This window comes from Alosa pseudoharengus, unplaced genomic scaffold (genome assembly GCF_046254945.1).
Source record: "Alosa pseudoharengus isolate Yale_2024_CS ecotype anadromous, Long Island Sound unplaced genomic scaffold, YU_APseudo_1.1 YU_APseudo_1.1_scf_8, whole genome shotgun sequence".
NCBI lineage: Eukaryota > Metazoa > Chordata > Actinopteri > Clupeiformes > Clupeidae > Alosa > Alosa pseudoharengus.
Genome location: NW_027468870.1, coordinates 22,158,037 through 22,174,115, shown reverse-complemented (window position 1 = coordinate 22,174,115; position 16,079 = coordinate 22,158,037). Strand labels below are relative to the sequence as shown.

General features: G+C 47.0%; 2 protein-coding genes across 2 annotated transcripts; both read left to right on the top strand.

Annotated features, from left to right (window-relative positions):
* The first annotated feature begins 792 nt into the window (after window positions 1-792).
* asb12a (ankyrin repeat and SOCS box-containing 12a) lies at window positions 793-2,922 on the top strand. The gene is made up of 3 exons (XM_076273607.1): window positions 793-1,118; window positions 1,559-2,327; window positions 2,476-2,922. The coding sequence occupies exons 2-3, from the start codon at window positions 1,565-1,567 to the stop codon at window positions 2,622-2,624; spliced, it is 912 nt and encodes a 303-aa protein (XP_076129722.1). The 5' UTR covers window positions 793-1,118; window positions 1,559-1,564; the 3' UTR covers window positions 2,625-2,922.
* Window positions 2,923-3,418: 496 nt separating this feature from the next.
* On the top strand, window positions 3,419-10,170 carry amer1 (APC membrane recruitment protein 1). Its single transcript, XM_076274076.1, has 2 exons — window positions 3,419-3,504; window positions 4,397-10,170. Exon 2 carries the CDS (start codon window positions 4,505-4,507, stop codon window positions 7,625-7,627), a length of 3,123 nt encoding a protein of 1,040 aa, XP_076130191.1. The 5' UTR covers window positions 3,419-3,504; window positions 4,397-4,504; the 3' UTR covers window positions 7,628-10,170.
* The last annotated feature ends 5,909 nt before the right edge of the window (window positions 10,171-16,079 follow it).

Below are 16,079 nucleotides of genomic sequence, written 5' to 3'. Positions count from 1 at the left end.
CTTTAAAATATTCATATAAAATACAGTGTGCATACAGTGACCATAAAAAGAGGTGTGTCTAATGCGTCCCATATAGGATAACTATTCTGCATTGGTTTGGAGTCACTAGGTCATATGGCTTGGGAGGTATTGAAAAAAAGGAGTCTGTTTCTTATAGGAAATAATGTATTTTCTTTAAAATATTAGTATAAAATACAGTGTGCATACAGTGGCTATAAAAAGAGGTGTGTCTGATAAGTCCCATATAGGGTAACTATTCTGCATTGGTTTGGAGTCACTAGGTCACATGATGTCAAAGCTATTGACAAAAAAGACTATGAAGGTAATTCATAAGGTACTTTATAGACGGTTCCAGGTCGGCTGGGAGCAAGTAGACAGGTCATCTGTGAGCACATTGTCTGCAAACACGGGGTGAAACCGGCCGCATGAAAAAAAATTTGAATATCTGTCCAATATCCGAATGTCAAATATCAAACTAAATTCACCTCGGTATTTAGGACCTGAGCAGACTTTAATAAGGATTAGGCCTACAAAACAATGGTACATTCCCTGACCACAAAGAATGCAGGAGAGCTTGAATAACTTTTCCACGTCACCTGAAGAAACTAACCCTGGCTATGTATTTAAGAGAATGAACACTTAGAAGTAAAGAATCAAGGTATAGCATGACAAGCAGTAAATTGAAGTGAATATGATAAGTAGCCTGATATTTATGACAAGGGGACCTGCTTGATCGCAGCGTCTGGCTTCTGCCCATGCCCACTTAATTTTGCTGACGAGTGGTGACGTCATCAAAACAAGAAGTCCTTGACGCTGTGAGTGATAGCTTGCATGCCAGCTACTTGCCAGTAAAACACAGTGTTGTGCATAACTGTCGACTGTACCCCAATATCTCAAGGCGATATTTCTTTGTGCTGCGAAATGCTACAAGCTTAATAACTGTAAAGTGGATGCAGTCGACTAACAACAGCTTGGTTAGCTCAAGGATTGCGCTAAGTTAGCACTACCGCTAACTTGCCTGACGTTAAATCGCCGCCTATCTTTCGCTAACAGCTCGCACTGCTGGCGTTAAATTTACAGTGATCTCGCGCTGGATTTCTACTGTGAAGATATAACAGGTGTGTTTTTTTATATTTCCCAGTCGGAGCTAGATAGATAATAACCTATTCATCCCGTAATGTGTTGCTCTGAAATGTTGAAATTCAACCAAACCGTATATGGTCAGGGTGGCTAGCTTTAGCTAGCTAGGAAGAAAGCAACATCCTGATCAATGCACTGCTGTGTTACTTCACTAAACAGCAAACGGGATAATGAAACATCAGTTGTCGCTTAAATAACATTTAACAAATAACGAGTCTTCGCAGCTCATATCAGTGTGCCGAGTAGCATGTAGGAGGCAAGTCTCAGCTAATTTGCATAAACATGTTGGGGGGCCTGGTAGGCAGGCAGGCCTAGTTGAATGCACCATATGTGTCTGCTCTATATTTTTAATGTGCAATTTGTTCTGCGCACTAGGTTTGCACAACCATATATTGACCATGTTTTATATATTTTGCAGCATTTTATGCTACAGCTCAGGTTTGGAGTAGAAGAGGAAGACAGTGGTGAACTCTGTCATCTTAACCAGGCTGTGTCCAACGATGACCACATGCTTCTACTGGAGCTACTCTCTCAAGAACGGTACAAGCGGGTCATTAACCACCGCAGTGGCTGGGGCGTGCCAGGAACCCCGCTCCGCATGGCCGCAAGCAAGGGCCACCTGCGGTGCCTGGAGGTCCTCTTGGCGCACGGAGCTGAGGTGGACTGCATAGACGTGAAGGCGCAGACCCCGCTCTTCACTGCAGTATGTGGCCGCTACCTCACATGTGTGTTGGCCCTTTTGCGTGCCGGGGCCAACCCCAACGGCTGTCCCAAGAACAACAGCTCCCCTGTCCTCACGGCTGCCCGCGAAGGCGACCCGGATATCCTGAGACAGCTCCTTCACCACGGAGCAGATGTCAATGCCAGGTCAAAAGTGAACCTTTGGACATCGGGTGTGGCCATTTGCAGTGGCCCACTATACCTATCTGCTGTGTATGGGCACCTTGACTGCTTTCGGGTTCTGCTGTTGTACGGCGCCGACCCCGACTACAACTATCCCGATGAGAGGCTTCCAAGTAAGGGGAAGCAGCCTAAAACTGTGCTTGAAACATGCTTGAGGCATGGATGTGGAGTTGAGTATGTGCAGCTACTTATAGATTTTGGGGCCAATGTGTATCTACCCACCCTGATCATAGAGAAGACCACCAAGCAAAACGAAGCAGTGGAGCTTCTGCTAAAAGAGAGAGGTGAGAGAGTAGCATGTAGTGTAGTGTTTGCTTTCAAAAGCCATAAAATGTGATGATACTACTGCACTCCTTTTCATAATATCTCTCTTCTGACTGATTATGGATTTTGTTGTTTTTTAACACATCTGTTCTATTCTTTTCCTACCAGGATGTCCGAAATCACTTACCTCCCAGTGCCGTTTGGCCATCAGAACGCATCTGAGAAAGATCAACAGGATTGATTCCATAGACTGTTTGGACATGCCACCTTGCCTGAAAAATTATCTCAAACACATACCAAACCGTGTGATCCTGTAAACTGTGCTAGCAGCAGCTGTGCCTTTCACACATAGTATTCAATGCTGTCTACAGAAAGGAAACTATTTAATTACAAATTAATCAAAGCGCTTTTACTGTAATGGACTTTTTGAAATTACATGTCATGTTTTAAGAGTCCTGTTGAAAGGCTTTTTGTGTGGTTATTATTCGTTAATGTCTATATATGTACGCAGCAGGCTTAGGTAGCTCATTATATTGGAAAGATTACTTGTGTTGTCTCTTTGAATTGCAGCTCTTGGTACTGGAACTCCATGGAATAAATCACACTCTAACTCCATCTTTCTGACGTTTTTTTTTGTCATAGTGAATGTCAATGTGAATCTTGTGTAAGATCATCATCAGGTCATAAGTGCTCTGACCTGTGCCGTTTCATTAGAGACAAGACAAGTCATTAGTTGAACAAGAGACATGGGTCGTACATCCAGGCAATGGGTTGTTCTTGCACATCACTAGGCCCAACGTTTACATTAGTTGCAATCTGTAGGGTTGGGTACCTTTCACATTTCAACCGATTTTATACAGTCTTACAATCCGATTGTCAAAAAGAATCTGCATGTAAACGACGTAGCTAGGAAATTCTGCGAAATGCAGTAATTGAATCCGGGACATAGATCCTTTGTCAACACACAATATAGTCTTGACGATTTTATTTAGGTAGCCTACTATTTTTTAAGAACAGCTTTCATGTAGGACCTACAATACCCATCATGCAATTCGATCAATTTACCATCCGACAGCAACAGGAAGCCTTTCCAGAGGTAGCTTAGCGCTCATCGAATGAACAAAGTGAGTCAAGTCCTAAACGTAACTGAATGGTTAGTTTATTGTGACGGGATGTAGCATGCTAGCGTCAGTGAAGGTGAGCTATTTTTTCTGATGTATGCATTTGACTGCTTGTTCAATAAGCGCGCAGATCCGCAGGGCAGTAATCTGTAACGTTGCAGTATCATTACCTAACAAAGGACCATCTATATTTTGAGTTAACATTAAGTGAAACAGCTAGCTAAATGTGACATCAACTGGCTAGCATACACAACTCTGTCATGTAATCGATACTTATAATGTTATGTAATTTGGTCAAGAAACAGTTTTCAACTTTGCCACGATGCAGAGAAACGTTATACCAGATTTGAATTTCTGCTTCGACTTAGACTCATTTCATGGCCATATTCAAAGGTAGCAATCACGAAGGCCTTAGCTAACCTTGGCTAATAGCTGGAGAAGGATTATCTGACTAACGTTACAGTGTCACTTAATGTTGTTTGTTTTGATGATCTCTGGAGTCTTTTTTTTGAGCGCAAATCGAAGCTCTTTTTCAGTTATGAGTGGCCAGATCTGTCATCCAGAAGAGCCAAGTTAGCAAGCGAGGTTCCACATGGGGTTTCTTTGTGTCTAAATAAATCGGTGATGGTCGCAGCTACCAATAAAGCTACGCTTAACAAGAACAATGCATTGAATGCAAAATACATAATCTCAGCTGGACTTAGTTTTGTTGACCTCTTGAGCTGTCTACTAGATTTGACTTAACTTCAAGTCATTCCCAAAATGAGTAACGTTAGGTATTTCTTCAGTGGACAACTGACTGTTGCTCATGCCTTATGTTTGTCACCTGTGTAGACGCGACTAGATAAGTACTCTCTGGGAGTTTCGTGAATTTATCTGAAATAGTTTCCTTTTTATCGTTTAACATGATAACACCAGGGATGGATTGTACTGTTTCTAATATATTTTGTTGTTCTCTGTTGTTTTAGGTGTAGCATGGCAGACAGCTTGTGTGAGATGGCAAGTCGAACATCCTTTTTCATTGGACCTGAAGGTGACTTCATGTAGCCTAGCTTGTTGCTTTAACCTGCATTGCCATGGAGACCGGGGCAGGAAGTGAGCTCAGTGAAGCAGAGATTGTGGAATCCATCTCCCAGGAGTCACCACACCCTCCTCCACAGCCACCCTCTGGGAAACTGAGGAAGACCGCCTTTAAGTTCTTCAGCAGCCGCAAAAGCATCTGCGTGCTGCCCAGCTTCTTCGGTGGGCTCGGGAAAGGCCAAAGCCGAGGGTCCTCCAAGAGTGGCGTCACCAAGAGCAGGACGCACGACGGCGTGAGCCGAGGATGCTGGGACGACGGCGTCAGGGGGAGCGGCGACGTCGCGGCCGGAGACTTTGAATTCCGCGCGCAGAGAGACTGCGGAGGCGGGGCTGAGTCGCAACGGGGAACTGGGGAGACTTTGAAGTCACAATTCCTGCCATGGCAGAGGAGGGGCCTTCGAGGCCTCTTCAGCAGCATCAGGAGACACAAGAGGAGCAAGAATGTAGAGAAAATCTCGAGCCTGGAGATGTTGCCCAGTGCCTGTAACGTGCCTGTCGCCCAGGTGGACGCCGGTCGTCACAGCAGCAGTGACGATGGCCGCCTGGGCAGCGTGTTGGAACCGGTTGTGCCTGACTCAGCTAACGGCAGGGAGGGCGTTGTGTATGCCGCCGCTGAATGTATGAAAGCTGACGTGTTAGTGCCTGAGAGGAGGAGGAGGGGGGTGGGAGAGGGGAACCTCGAGGAAGAGGAAGAGGAGGAGGAGGTGGGGGAGGGGGAGAAGAGGAGGATGAGTGGAGTGGAGACAGCTGCTGAGGAAACAGAGGTTATCCAGAGGGGTGTTCCCGGCACATATCGGCAGCCCCTGTGTGCCGACTCGGAGCTGGTGCGTCTTGCCGAGCAAAACCCAGAAGGGGCGGACTGCGACCCCCCGGCTGCGTCTTCTTCCTCTGACCACGCCAGCCTGGTCTTTGGCGACGTGGCGTCCCTAAAGAGCTTTGACTCGCTCACGGGCTGCGGCGACATCATCGCCGACCAGGACGACGACAGCGTCGCCGAGAGCTCGGTGTCGGGCGAGCGGGGCAGCCGCAACGCCGGCAAGCGCAGCTCGTGCTTTGTTTCGTACCAGGGCGGTGGCGAGGAGATGGCCACACCCGACGAGGTGGACGGCGACTACCTGCAGGGCCTGTGGGAAGCCGAGGCCGCCAACGAGTCGTGCTACGTCCCCGACGAGCATTCCGACGACCTGCCAATCACCCCGGACCACCCTATCAGCTCGCTGCACACCATCACTACCCCGACCACCAGCAGCAGTGATTGCGGCGGCATCAGCAGCAACACCGACAGCAGTCCCCTCGGCGTGTTGGAGACGGTCCTGAGCCCAGACGACCTCATGACCCCTCAGAGTGACCACCAGGAGTCGGTCCCCACCAGCGACGAGGGCTACTACGACTCCACCACGCCCGGGGCGGACGATGACGCACGCGAACGGCCAGTGCCGAGACCCGAGCGGCTGCCACGCGACAGCTACAGCGGCGACGCCCTGTATGAGCTCTTCGAGCCCGATGACCGGCTCCTCAGCCCGGCTCTGGCCGGTGATGGTGACCCGTGCGACTTCCTTGGGATGTCCCTGCCGGACAGCGACGAGGGTAAGGGAAGCCCCATTTACTCCCTGAAGACGGGCGCCATGGACACGCGCGCCATGGAGACCGAGGAGGTCCGCCTGACCAAGATCCAGCAGGCGCTTCTGTGCTGTGAACTTCAGAGTCTCAGGACGACGGGCAAGGACCCGCTGCTGTTCAACCGAGGCCCGTACTACACCGACTCGGACCTCCCTCTGGGCAGCTGCAAGGCGGGCAAGAAACAGCTGGAGGAGCCCTTGAGCCCCAGAGGCACCAGGCTAGCTCCTGTGCACCATGCCTTAGAGGATGCTTCTCTCTCCTCCGACGGGGGGTCAGGGCCCCAGACACAGGACAATCCCACGTACTCCCAGATCCCAAGTCCACTGCAGGAGTCGGGACCCTACCTGCAGCGTGACCAGTGCAGCCCTCCGGCCGCCCATCCCCACGGTCTCTCACTGCCCAGCGGCGGCCATTCCCAGGAGGAGCTGACGGTGTGCTTCTCGCAGGCGCTGGTGGACTTCACGAAGCGCTCGCGCGTCTACTGCAACTCCACGGAGAGCCTGGACGGCTCCGAGTCCAGCTCGCCGTTCGGACAGAACCTGCAGGCCCTGCCGACCATCGTGACCTTCGATGTGGTGGACATGGAGAACGAGGGCGAGTTCGAGCAGCAGACGGAGGAGGGCGTGGAGGAGGAGCTGGCGTCTCCGTTCGAGCCCTTTGAGCCGTTCGAGGACGAGAGCTGCTACCTGCGGAAGGACGCGTTCGCCGAGTGCGACGAGCGCCTGTTCGACGCCTACGAGCAGAGCCTGCTGCTGGACAACCACGCGTGGGGCATCACCAGCCTGCCGCGCCACCTCAGCTCCGGACGCGCTAGCCAGACCGCCCCGCCGCCACTGGCCCTCAACCGCCGCAGCCGCTCACTCGACACCGACAGCCTGGAGCTGCGCGCGAGCAGCGACGCTGCGGCCACAGCTGGAGGAACGCCGTACGAGACCGCGAGAACAGCCAGTTCGCTTCACCGCAGAAAGAAGAGCGCCCACGTCTCTGGCGCCCCAGGCCAAGCCAGGGGGGGCCTGAACCAGCAGCCAGCGGCGACCAGGGATGGCCGAAGACACGGCCACGGTCAGGGTCTCCTGGAGCCAGTGTCGGTTTCAAACTCTGTGTCCCAGAAACAGCCTTCCGAGACGCATCCTGCCAGCAAGCCGGCCCTCCAGGCTGCCATCAGGCCCTCCGACCTGCCTCTGCAGGCAGCACCCTCCCTCCGCGGCCGCAACCCAGCTGGGGCATCTGCGGGGGGTAATGGGGCATTTCTTGGAGCCAACCACCAGTCATCGGGAGAGGGCTTGGAGGTTTTTTACCGTTGCAGCCTGGCGGAGTCCGGTCATTCCCAGGGCAAAATGCGCCCAGTCGGGGTGACGCAGGGGGTCCCCCACCTCTGCCCCAGCGCTAGCGGTTCCCTCTGGGCCAGATCGGACAAAGAGCGAGAGCTTAGTGGAAAGAGTATGAAGGCGGTGGAGGTGGGCTATGGTGGTCCCACTCAGAGCAAACGCTCCACGTAATTGAAGCCCTGCTTCAGATCAAATGTGCAATCTGCAGCCGGACCCTCATCACCACCAAAGACCCTGCTGGATGTCTCCTCAACACTATTGATTTCTTTGGAATACCGACTCTTCGCTCTTTCACAGTTTCTCTCTTTCTGTCTCTCTCTCTCTCTCTCTCTCTCTCTCTCTCTCTCTCTCTCTCTCTCTCTCTGTTACCCATGCACACACTCTTTGTCCTGGTCATTCTATGTCGTCCATCTCTTATTCCGTGGGGTTATGTTTTACTTAAGTATGTTGCTGATAAATAAGCTAGCGTCATTACTTTCATTCTCAATTAGTTTTTTAGCACATACCACACAATACTATTTTTATGTGAAATGTTACATTTATGTAGCGATTTTATGAAGAGGTCACCTGTTTTGGTAATTTTTTGGGTAAAAATACAAATGGCTGAGTTATTTATTACATAAAGTGAAACTTCTCGATAAAGTACACCACACACAGTTTAGGTGCTAGCACTCAAAATGTAACTTATGTCGTGATAATGCATTTGAAGTGTCAAAAAAGTATATTTTTTACTTTATGCGTGAATGACATGTTCAGTGCATTTTCCTCCCTTTTCTCTGTACTCTCAAACATTTCATTACACTACCAGTATTTTAGCGTTTACACTTTTCCTACTTGTGAGAGTTTTGATCTTCATTTGTACTACGTTTATATCAATTTATTGTTTTGCTGATGATTTTGTAATTGTGCAACTCACAGGTGTACACTACCGTACTGGATGTTTCCAAAAAGCTTCTATCATTCTGTTTTTTTTTTTCTTTGCTACTGTAAAACAATATTGTTACACAAGTCATGTTTAGTATTCACTGTAACAAGTTACTGGAGAAATTAGCAGAGGTGCATTCAAATTCGGAAACATAGGCGAAGGTTTGCAAACGGTTTTCTGTTTGCTTTGAGTTCTTGGCGAACACTTGCAAGGAGTCTGAGGAGGTAGTTCTCTGCAAACATACAGTGGAGCTTGACGAAGCATTACTGGAATGTTTACACCAAATCGTTCAAATTTAACTGTTCAGATAAAACATATTCTCCACGAACGTTCGCCACTGTTTGCACAATTTGAACGCACCTCAGTTATTTACCTACCAGGGGGTATTCTAAGTACGTGGTTTAGTGACAAACCTGGGCAAGTAAACCTCCAACAAGAGCCATTTGGAGAATAAAGCCATACAGCTCTTCTATTAGGAGGTTTACCACTTACTCTGAGTTAACTTCACCCAGGTTTGTCACTAAACCACGTACTTGGAATGCCCCCCTGATCTGCCATCAACTTCAGATCCTCTTGTCCAAACGCTGGTGTATGTGGGTTAAGCTGAAATGCCTCTCTTGCCTAGAGTTAGGAAATGAAAGTTGTTTGTTTTGTCTTTGAACGACACCGGATGGTATAACATGACTTGAAAGTCAGTTCATTAAGTCACCAGTTGTGGAATATGTATGAAAAAAAGATATAGTAGTTTACCTCAAGTATTAGTTAACAGTTAGATTGAAGCAATGATCTTCCACCATGGAACTACAACTACATACAAATAGATTACTGGAGATTTTAAACTTTTGAAACTGTAGATCAGTTCCTCCACATTTTCAGAGTGAACTTTCTGCTGTCTTTGACCTTGTCTGTCAGTGAGTAGGCGTTTAGAATGTAAATCACTGCCGTGTTGACCGCTTGTCACTGATGTATCCATGAGCTGTATGACGAGCTGAAATCTGGGTGCACCCTCTACATCACACATGGGAGCATCTTGTCAGTCACTAAACGTTTTTGTTTCTTTCTCTTATGCTGTGTATGAATGTCAAACTAACAGTCACAGCGCGGATGATTTCATATCTTGTGGTCAGTGAGGTCAGACACCAAAGTCGTCGCTGTGCTCTTAATGTTTCAGTTGTGTTATCTTCAGGTGTGTATTCCAAGTAGGTGGCTAAGTGACAGATCTGGGTAAGTTAACCCAAAGGAAATGGTAAACCTCATAATAAAAGAGCCCTTTGGCTTTATTTAGTTTGGAGATTAAAGCACTGGGGCTACACTAGTATCTTGGTTTGCCACCATCTACTTGGAATCATGGCCTGCTCTGGAGAGAGAGAGAGAGAGAGAGAGAGAGAGAGAGAGTCTGTGTGTGTGTGTGTGTGTGTGTGTTGGAGAAAACAAGCAAAACAATCAACAACAGTTTCATGGCTGAATTCATTTTTAGTACATTCTGGATTTGTGTCGCCACATTGTTGATCTAATGTTTCTGAATGTGCACATGGCATTTGGCTTCGTTTGGCCAAAACCATGACAAAAAGCTGTTTTGTGTGTATGGATATATATATATATATATATATATATATATATATATATAATTACGCAAGCATTGAATGTTCCAGCACTTTGGCAGAACATTTGTAGACAACCATAGCCTTTCATGTTTTACCACCACGGCCACTCTAGCTGAGAGAACCAATGTCACCTTCAGTGCTTTAGTAGACCTCACGCTGACTGAAGAATCCAGTCCAACCAAACCCCCCCCCCCCCCCTTTCAGCTGAAAATAAACACCATCTTCAGTGAGACATGTCTTTGGTTTTTCTGTGAGTGTGTGTGTGTGTGAGTGTGTGTGTGTGTGTGTGTGTGAGAGTGTGTGTGTGTGTGTGTGTGTGTGTGTGTCAGAGTGAAGGTACAGTGAATGTGCAACCATCACGTCTCTGGCACTATTTTAGATGTGATTAGGATATTCTCAGGGATGCAGTGTCATCAACACAGTTATTCAGAATATGCCTGCCTCACGGCAGCTGCTGTTTCAGACTCACACATTCAGTTTGTTAAGATACAGGTTCTCGCTTCCGTTGTTTTAGTGGAAATATACCACTCTAGGATTGATGTTGGGCCCTAACAAACAATTGATACCAATAAACTCCATTATATATACTAAATTACATTATATGAATCATGCTTTGGTGTTGCTGAGGGAAGGTGTCTAAAACTAAAATGAAAATCTCCAATGATATAGGCTTGTTTATGATTAGCTGTAGAAACACATATGTGATGTTGCCCATGATATCATGTGTGTATGTGAGTCTGACTGTATTTACCTCCCTTCACTGTAACCCTAGTTCTTAAATATGTGGTTAGCACATAGGATAACAGGACTACAGATTCATAGCACGTTCCTCTGAACTTTTTTTTCTCAATAAGGAGTAATTTCGCCCCCTAGTGGCCAAACAAATGCCAGTGTGTCGTGCAGAGATGATGCATGTGTGTTGAGTTCTTTGAGGTTGCCTGTGTTAGGATGTTTCATCTTATCAATATCTGCTTCAACCTCACTAGCTGGAAACTACCAAACATGTATATTCTTCATCAAACTATGTCTGTGTCACTTCTGACCAAATTTGTCATGTGCAATGACCACAATCTGCTGTGTAATGGAGGAAGTCGCTGGCAGGAGTTGCTAAGCAACAGAAACATTTTCCTTTTTCCTTTTTTTTACAATGAGATAAACTCAGTGTTATCAACGGCATATTTACTGCCCAGTCAGAGTTTCTGTTTCTGTCAGTGGAAGTCAGTCTTGTTCCAATGAAGCGAGTGCAGCAGTGGTCTCAGCAGAGTGCTTTAAATGGGCTCTCTCTCTCTCTCTCTCCTCATCTCTCCTTCTCTCCACTTTAACTCTGAAGAAGGAGTAGAATTAGGAGAATTAGTTATTCTCACCTTTCTTCTTGTCCCCATTTAAAATAGACTCTTGTGTTTCTTCGCGCCGACACCAAAGACACACTCATTCACATCTGTATATGCCCTGCGCCTTGTTCTACCGCATAAGGGGGATGACAAAAGTCAACTCCCTCTGAGGCCAATTACTCAGTCAGGAGAGAGAGAGAGAGAGAGAGAGAGAAAGAAGAAAAAAAATGAAAGGAGGAATGAGAAATGTGGATCTGAGAGCTCAGTGAAAAGCAGAACGGGGGGAGGGTGTGACGGGATGCAGAGAGGAGAGAAAAGAGGAGAGGAGTGGTGGTGGGTGAGGAGAAGAGGATCTGTCCTGTTGGTCATGGCTCTTTGTCCCCAGATCGGGAGAAGGGGCTAGGCAGGCGCAGGGTTGTTTGGCTGCACAGAGGCCGAGCAGCAGCAACAGCAGCACTGAGAGCTGTTACGCAACCACTGTGTGTGCTGCTCTGTGATCTGTAAACGCGCCGTGATGAGGGGGAAACGCTACTGTGTGTGAGTGTGCGCCTGGCCATCAGCCCAGAACACACACACACAGAGTTACTGCACCATGCTCCCTCGTGTGTATGCATGTGTGTTTGTATGTCTCTGTGTGTGTTCTGCACTACTCTAGCAAATAAAGCACTCTCCAGTGTGTGTGTGTGTGTGTGTGTGTGTGTGTGTTCTGCAATATCCTTCCACAAATAAGACCCTCTCTCCTGTGTTTGTATTCATGTCTGCACAATACATTTCCCTGAAATAAAAAAAGAAATCTCAATCTAGATGAGCAGAAGCATTCTGCCTCCGGTGCATGCATGCATGAATGTGTTGGGGTGCACGTTAAGTGTGTGTGTATGTTTGTGTGTGTGTGTGTTTGTGTGTGTGTGTGTGCATGCATGCATGCATGAGTGTGCTGGCATGACAGCATGATTTTGAACTCTAATCTCAAAGAGACACTCCACTTCGTACCTATCTCTATTAAGATGGAGAACAACTCATAACATTCAATAGGACTGCCTAATATGCAGTATTAGTCCTGGATCTCCTGGACTGGATTGTGTTTGTATATACATGTGTTTATATATATGTATGTGTGTGTGTGTGTGTGTGTGTGTGTTGTGTATACATTTTGTATACGTTTGTTTGTGTGTGCATGCATGTGTGTATTTTGTTTACATGGTGAAGCTACCATATGTACTCACAGATACATAGTGTTGACTCAGCTCTATAAAACTGACCACAACAGTCTCCATCTCTAACTCCAGTAGACTTCTCTTTTCTGCCCCCCGCCCCCCATCTACTCCTAAATCCACCTCTGCCCCTCGCTGCTTTCCCATTCATCCCCATGCCTCTCTCCTCTCCTCCACTCCTCCTCCTCTCCACCTCTCCTCCGCTTCTCCACCTCTCCTCCCTGAGCGTCCTCGTTCCCCTCTCCTCTGCAGCAGCGCGTCTCCCTATCCTGGGTTTTTTTTTTCTAGCACACTTATTTAGGGCTGCGTGCGAGCGAGCAGAGGCCCAGCCCGCCTCTGCATTCATTTAAATATGTGTGAAAGTGCACTGATTAACAGATGAGTCAGCACGTAGAGAGAGAGAGAGAGAGAGAGAGAGAGAGAGAGAGAGAGAGAGAGAGAGAAAGAAGGAGATGATGAAGAAGAAGAAACAGAAACAGAGGAGAAGAAAGAAAAAGAAAACAAAGGAGACAAAAGAAGAATGGAACGGGAGAGAGAGAGAGAGAGAGGAAGATCTCGTCCAGGCCGCGTGTACGGGAGAGACTAGGCTTTCCCCTGGAACTCTTCGGCATTCCATTATTCCTCCCACGCTGCCTCCTCTCCTCCAGGCTCGTTCCGAGTGGGATTCTGCCGGCCTCCACGCGGAGTCTGTGCTGTGGGAGCGCTGCAGATCTCAGCTCCTTACACACTGCACTGGCATGTGTGTCGCTATACAGCAAATGATTATCAGTGCCTCCTTTAGATGTAAAAATGCATCATAAAGCCAGCAGAATTGTGCAGATAATGCCTATGATTGATAAAATATTATTATCCATGTGTGTCGCTGCAAAATATAATTATGAGGACCTAATTTGGATCTAAAAATATGTTATTAAGCCAGCAGAATTGTGTAAATAATACCTATGCTTGATAAAAAAAACTAAATTCCACACTATGCTATAGAGCACATAGTGATAAGTCATCCAGAATAGATGGGAACAGGTGCAATCCCACCACTTGTAGTAAAATTAATTACCAGTCAGTGGATCACCTCACGACCATCTGTTGTGTAAGGACTTTCCTCTGACTGGAGGGGTTGAGATCTTATGGTTGACATGGTGACAGAGAGTGATGTCAGAGCATTCTCTCTGCACCTGTGTGTGTGTGTGTGTGTGTGTGTCTGGATTTTTTTCCTGAACACAGGAGGAGGACGAGCCGTGCCTGAAATGCATTACTGCATGAGCCTCCGAGTGGCTGTGGTATCAGCAGGAGAGTACAGCTCGTCTCCCCGTGCCGTTATTTCGGGACACTCCTGAGCTTTACATGCGCGTTATATCACCGCAACGGAACAGACACAAATGTATGGTCATGCGCTCTCTCCATACGGGCAATGCTAGCTCTTGATGTCCCTCTCCTTCTCCAAACCAGTATAGCCCTACTCCCTTACATAAGAGAGGAATATAAAGAGAAAGCCTGGTTGACACACACATGCATCAGGGCACTACGCACTCTGCATGTAGCATGTAAAGAGAGGAGCTCTCTTCATTTTGTTTGGGATAACTGCCTCTCCTGCAGCTCATTTGCTTCACCGGTTTGCTGCCCTCCTCCTGCATTGTGGAGTGTGCTGGGCCCTCTGCTTAATTGGGCTGCTCTCTACAGGCTGGCTGTATGAAGAGGAAGCCTCCGTTGTCTATGGGAATGCCTGTGTGTATACTCCACCACAATATGATATTTCATTTGTGTGAATAGAGTGAGGACGAAATGTTAATAATGATACAATGTTCTACTAATATTATTATTATTTGTATTATTATTATTTGTATTATTGCTATTATTATTATTTTTATTATTACCATTACTACCATTACTATAATACTAATCTGTGACCTAACAGCTGCTTGCAATCATCGTGATTGTGCATTACTCTTATGCCAGTTTAATTGAAAAAATCTCTTTTTGTCTGACACGTTTGTGTGAAAAAAGGCTGAACCTCATGGGACATTTGAACACCTTATTTTCAGCCATTGAGATGTTCTTTTTACAGTATTCTTAATGCAGCTCAGTAATGTGTTAATTAATGCTACAATGAATTGCTCTTGTAAGCAAACACTGTTCTATCTCCAAAACCCAAAGGACTACACTAAATATAGCAGCATCTTGTAATGATATGCACTTATGTAAATTACACTTTGCTAATTAATTAGGTTTACCCAAAGACTTTACATAGAACCTTTGTTCAAATGATTCTTTGTTGGAAAATGGTTCTTTGGGGCTGAAAGAACCCTTGTGTGTTCTTTACAGGAACAAAACCAAAGAATCTTTTTTTTCCAAACATGTTCATGTGAAGAAGGGGTGTAGATGTGAACTGCTGAGCGCTCCCTCCAGTCAAACTGATGTTTCGTTGATAACGCTCCCCACCAGGTGTATCAGCCCACCAATCTAAAGTTGCTGCTGTGTACTTCCATTGTACTTCTGGCTAATCTGATTACTGTGCTGCCTCCTCTGGAGAGTGTTTTCTTGCAGATTACATAATCCCATGGTGTCTGTGCGCTAGGGGATTTGGGGGATGTCAACAGTGACTCTCTGGGATGGCATTGTCTCTGGCTCCCTCAAATACAGACTTGTGTGTGCACACACACACACACACATGCACGTGCGTACACATACACTCACACACACATGCATGCACATATGTGTGTGCACACACACACACACACACACACATGAGAGACAGAGAGAGAAAGAGGCAGTGAGAGAAGGAGAGAGAGAGAGATAGCGTTTAATCAAGAGAGGGTGCAAGAGCTGGGGTGGAGCGCACCGACAAACAATATGAGGTTTTGCTGTCACTTCAGCATGCTGATTCACACTTCACCCAGCACACTCCTGGGGCTGGCCGCCCAAGGTAAGAACTAAAGAGAGAGAGAGAGAGAGAGAGAGAGAAAAAAAGGAGGGACTGTCTAAAATGACCAACAATATGATAACATCCCAATAATCCAGATATTTCACATAAAGAGTAAAGACACTAGTCATGGAATGATCAATGATTTAACTGAGTGGCATGACCATGCTGCACTCCTGTGCAGTGCATGTAGTATAGAGCTCTTATAGGAGCCCTCAAAAACTTACACTACATGCACTGCATGCATGCATACACATACCCAAGCCACACACGCACAATTACACACACCTCCATTTGTGATTGACGGTTAGTTTCTCTCACTGTATGGCTGGGTTTTTACTGCACGCTCTAAGCGCCGCCCCGACTCCAGCTCCGTGTGTTACGCGAGGAAGGATGCAGTTGCAGCCTCCCACGTTACCGTGATAACCGTTCATGACCGGACCCATACTCTACATATATCATAGTTTTCGAAAGGGTCGGTGAGTCAAGAGAGCTGTGATCCGTGGGGGTCGAAAGGAGTGATTTTTAACGGTACAGACTCTGATGATGATGAAGATGATGACGGTGAGGATGATCCTGCTTCCGTAAGCGCCTTTAAATCATGGTCTCGGCTAACATAAGTGGGAGTCGGAAGA

Coding starts and splice junctions, on each gene's coding strand:
- asb12a (XM_076273607.1), top strand. CDS start 1,565: ATGCTACAGCTCAGGTTTGGAGTAGAAGAGGAAGACAGTGGTGAACTC. Junction 2,328..2,475: donor GCTTCTGCTAAAAGAGAGAG/GTGAGAGAGTAG, acceptor TTTTCCTACCAG/GATGTCCGAAATCACTTACC.
- amer1 (XM_076274076.1), top strand. CDS start 4,505: ATGGAGACCGGGGCAGGAAGTGAGCTCAGTGAAGCAGAGATTGTGGAA.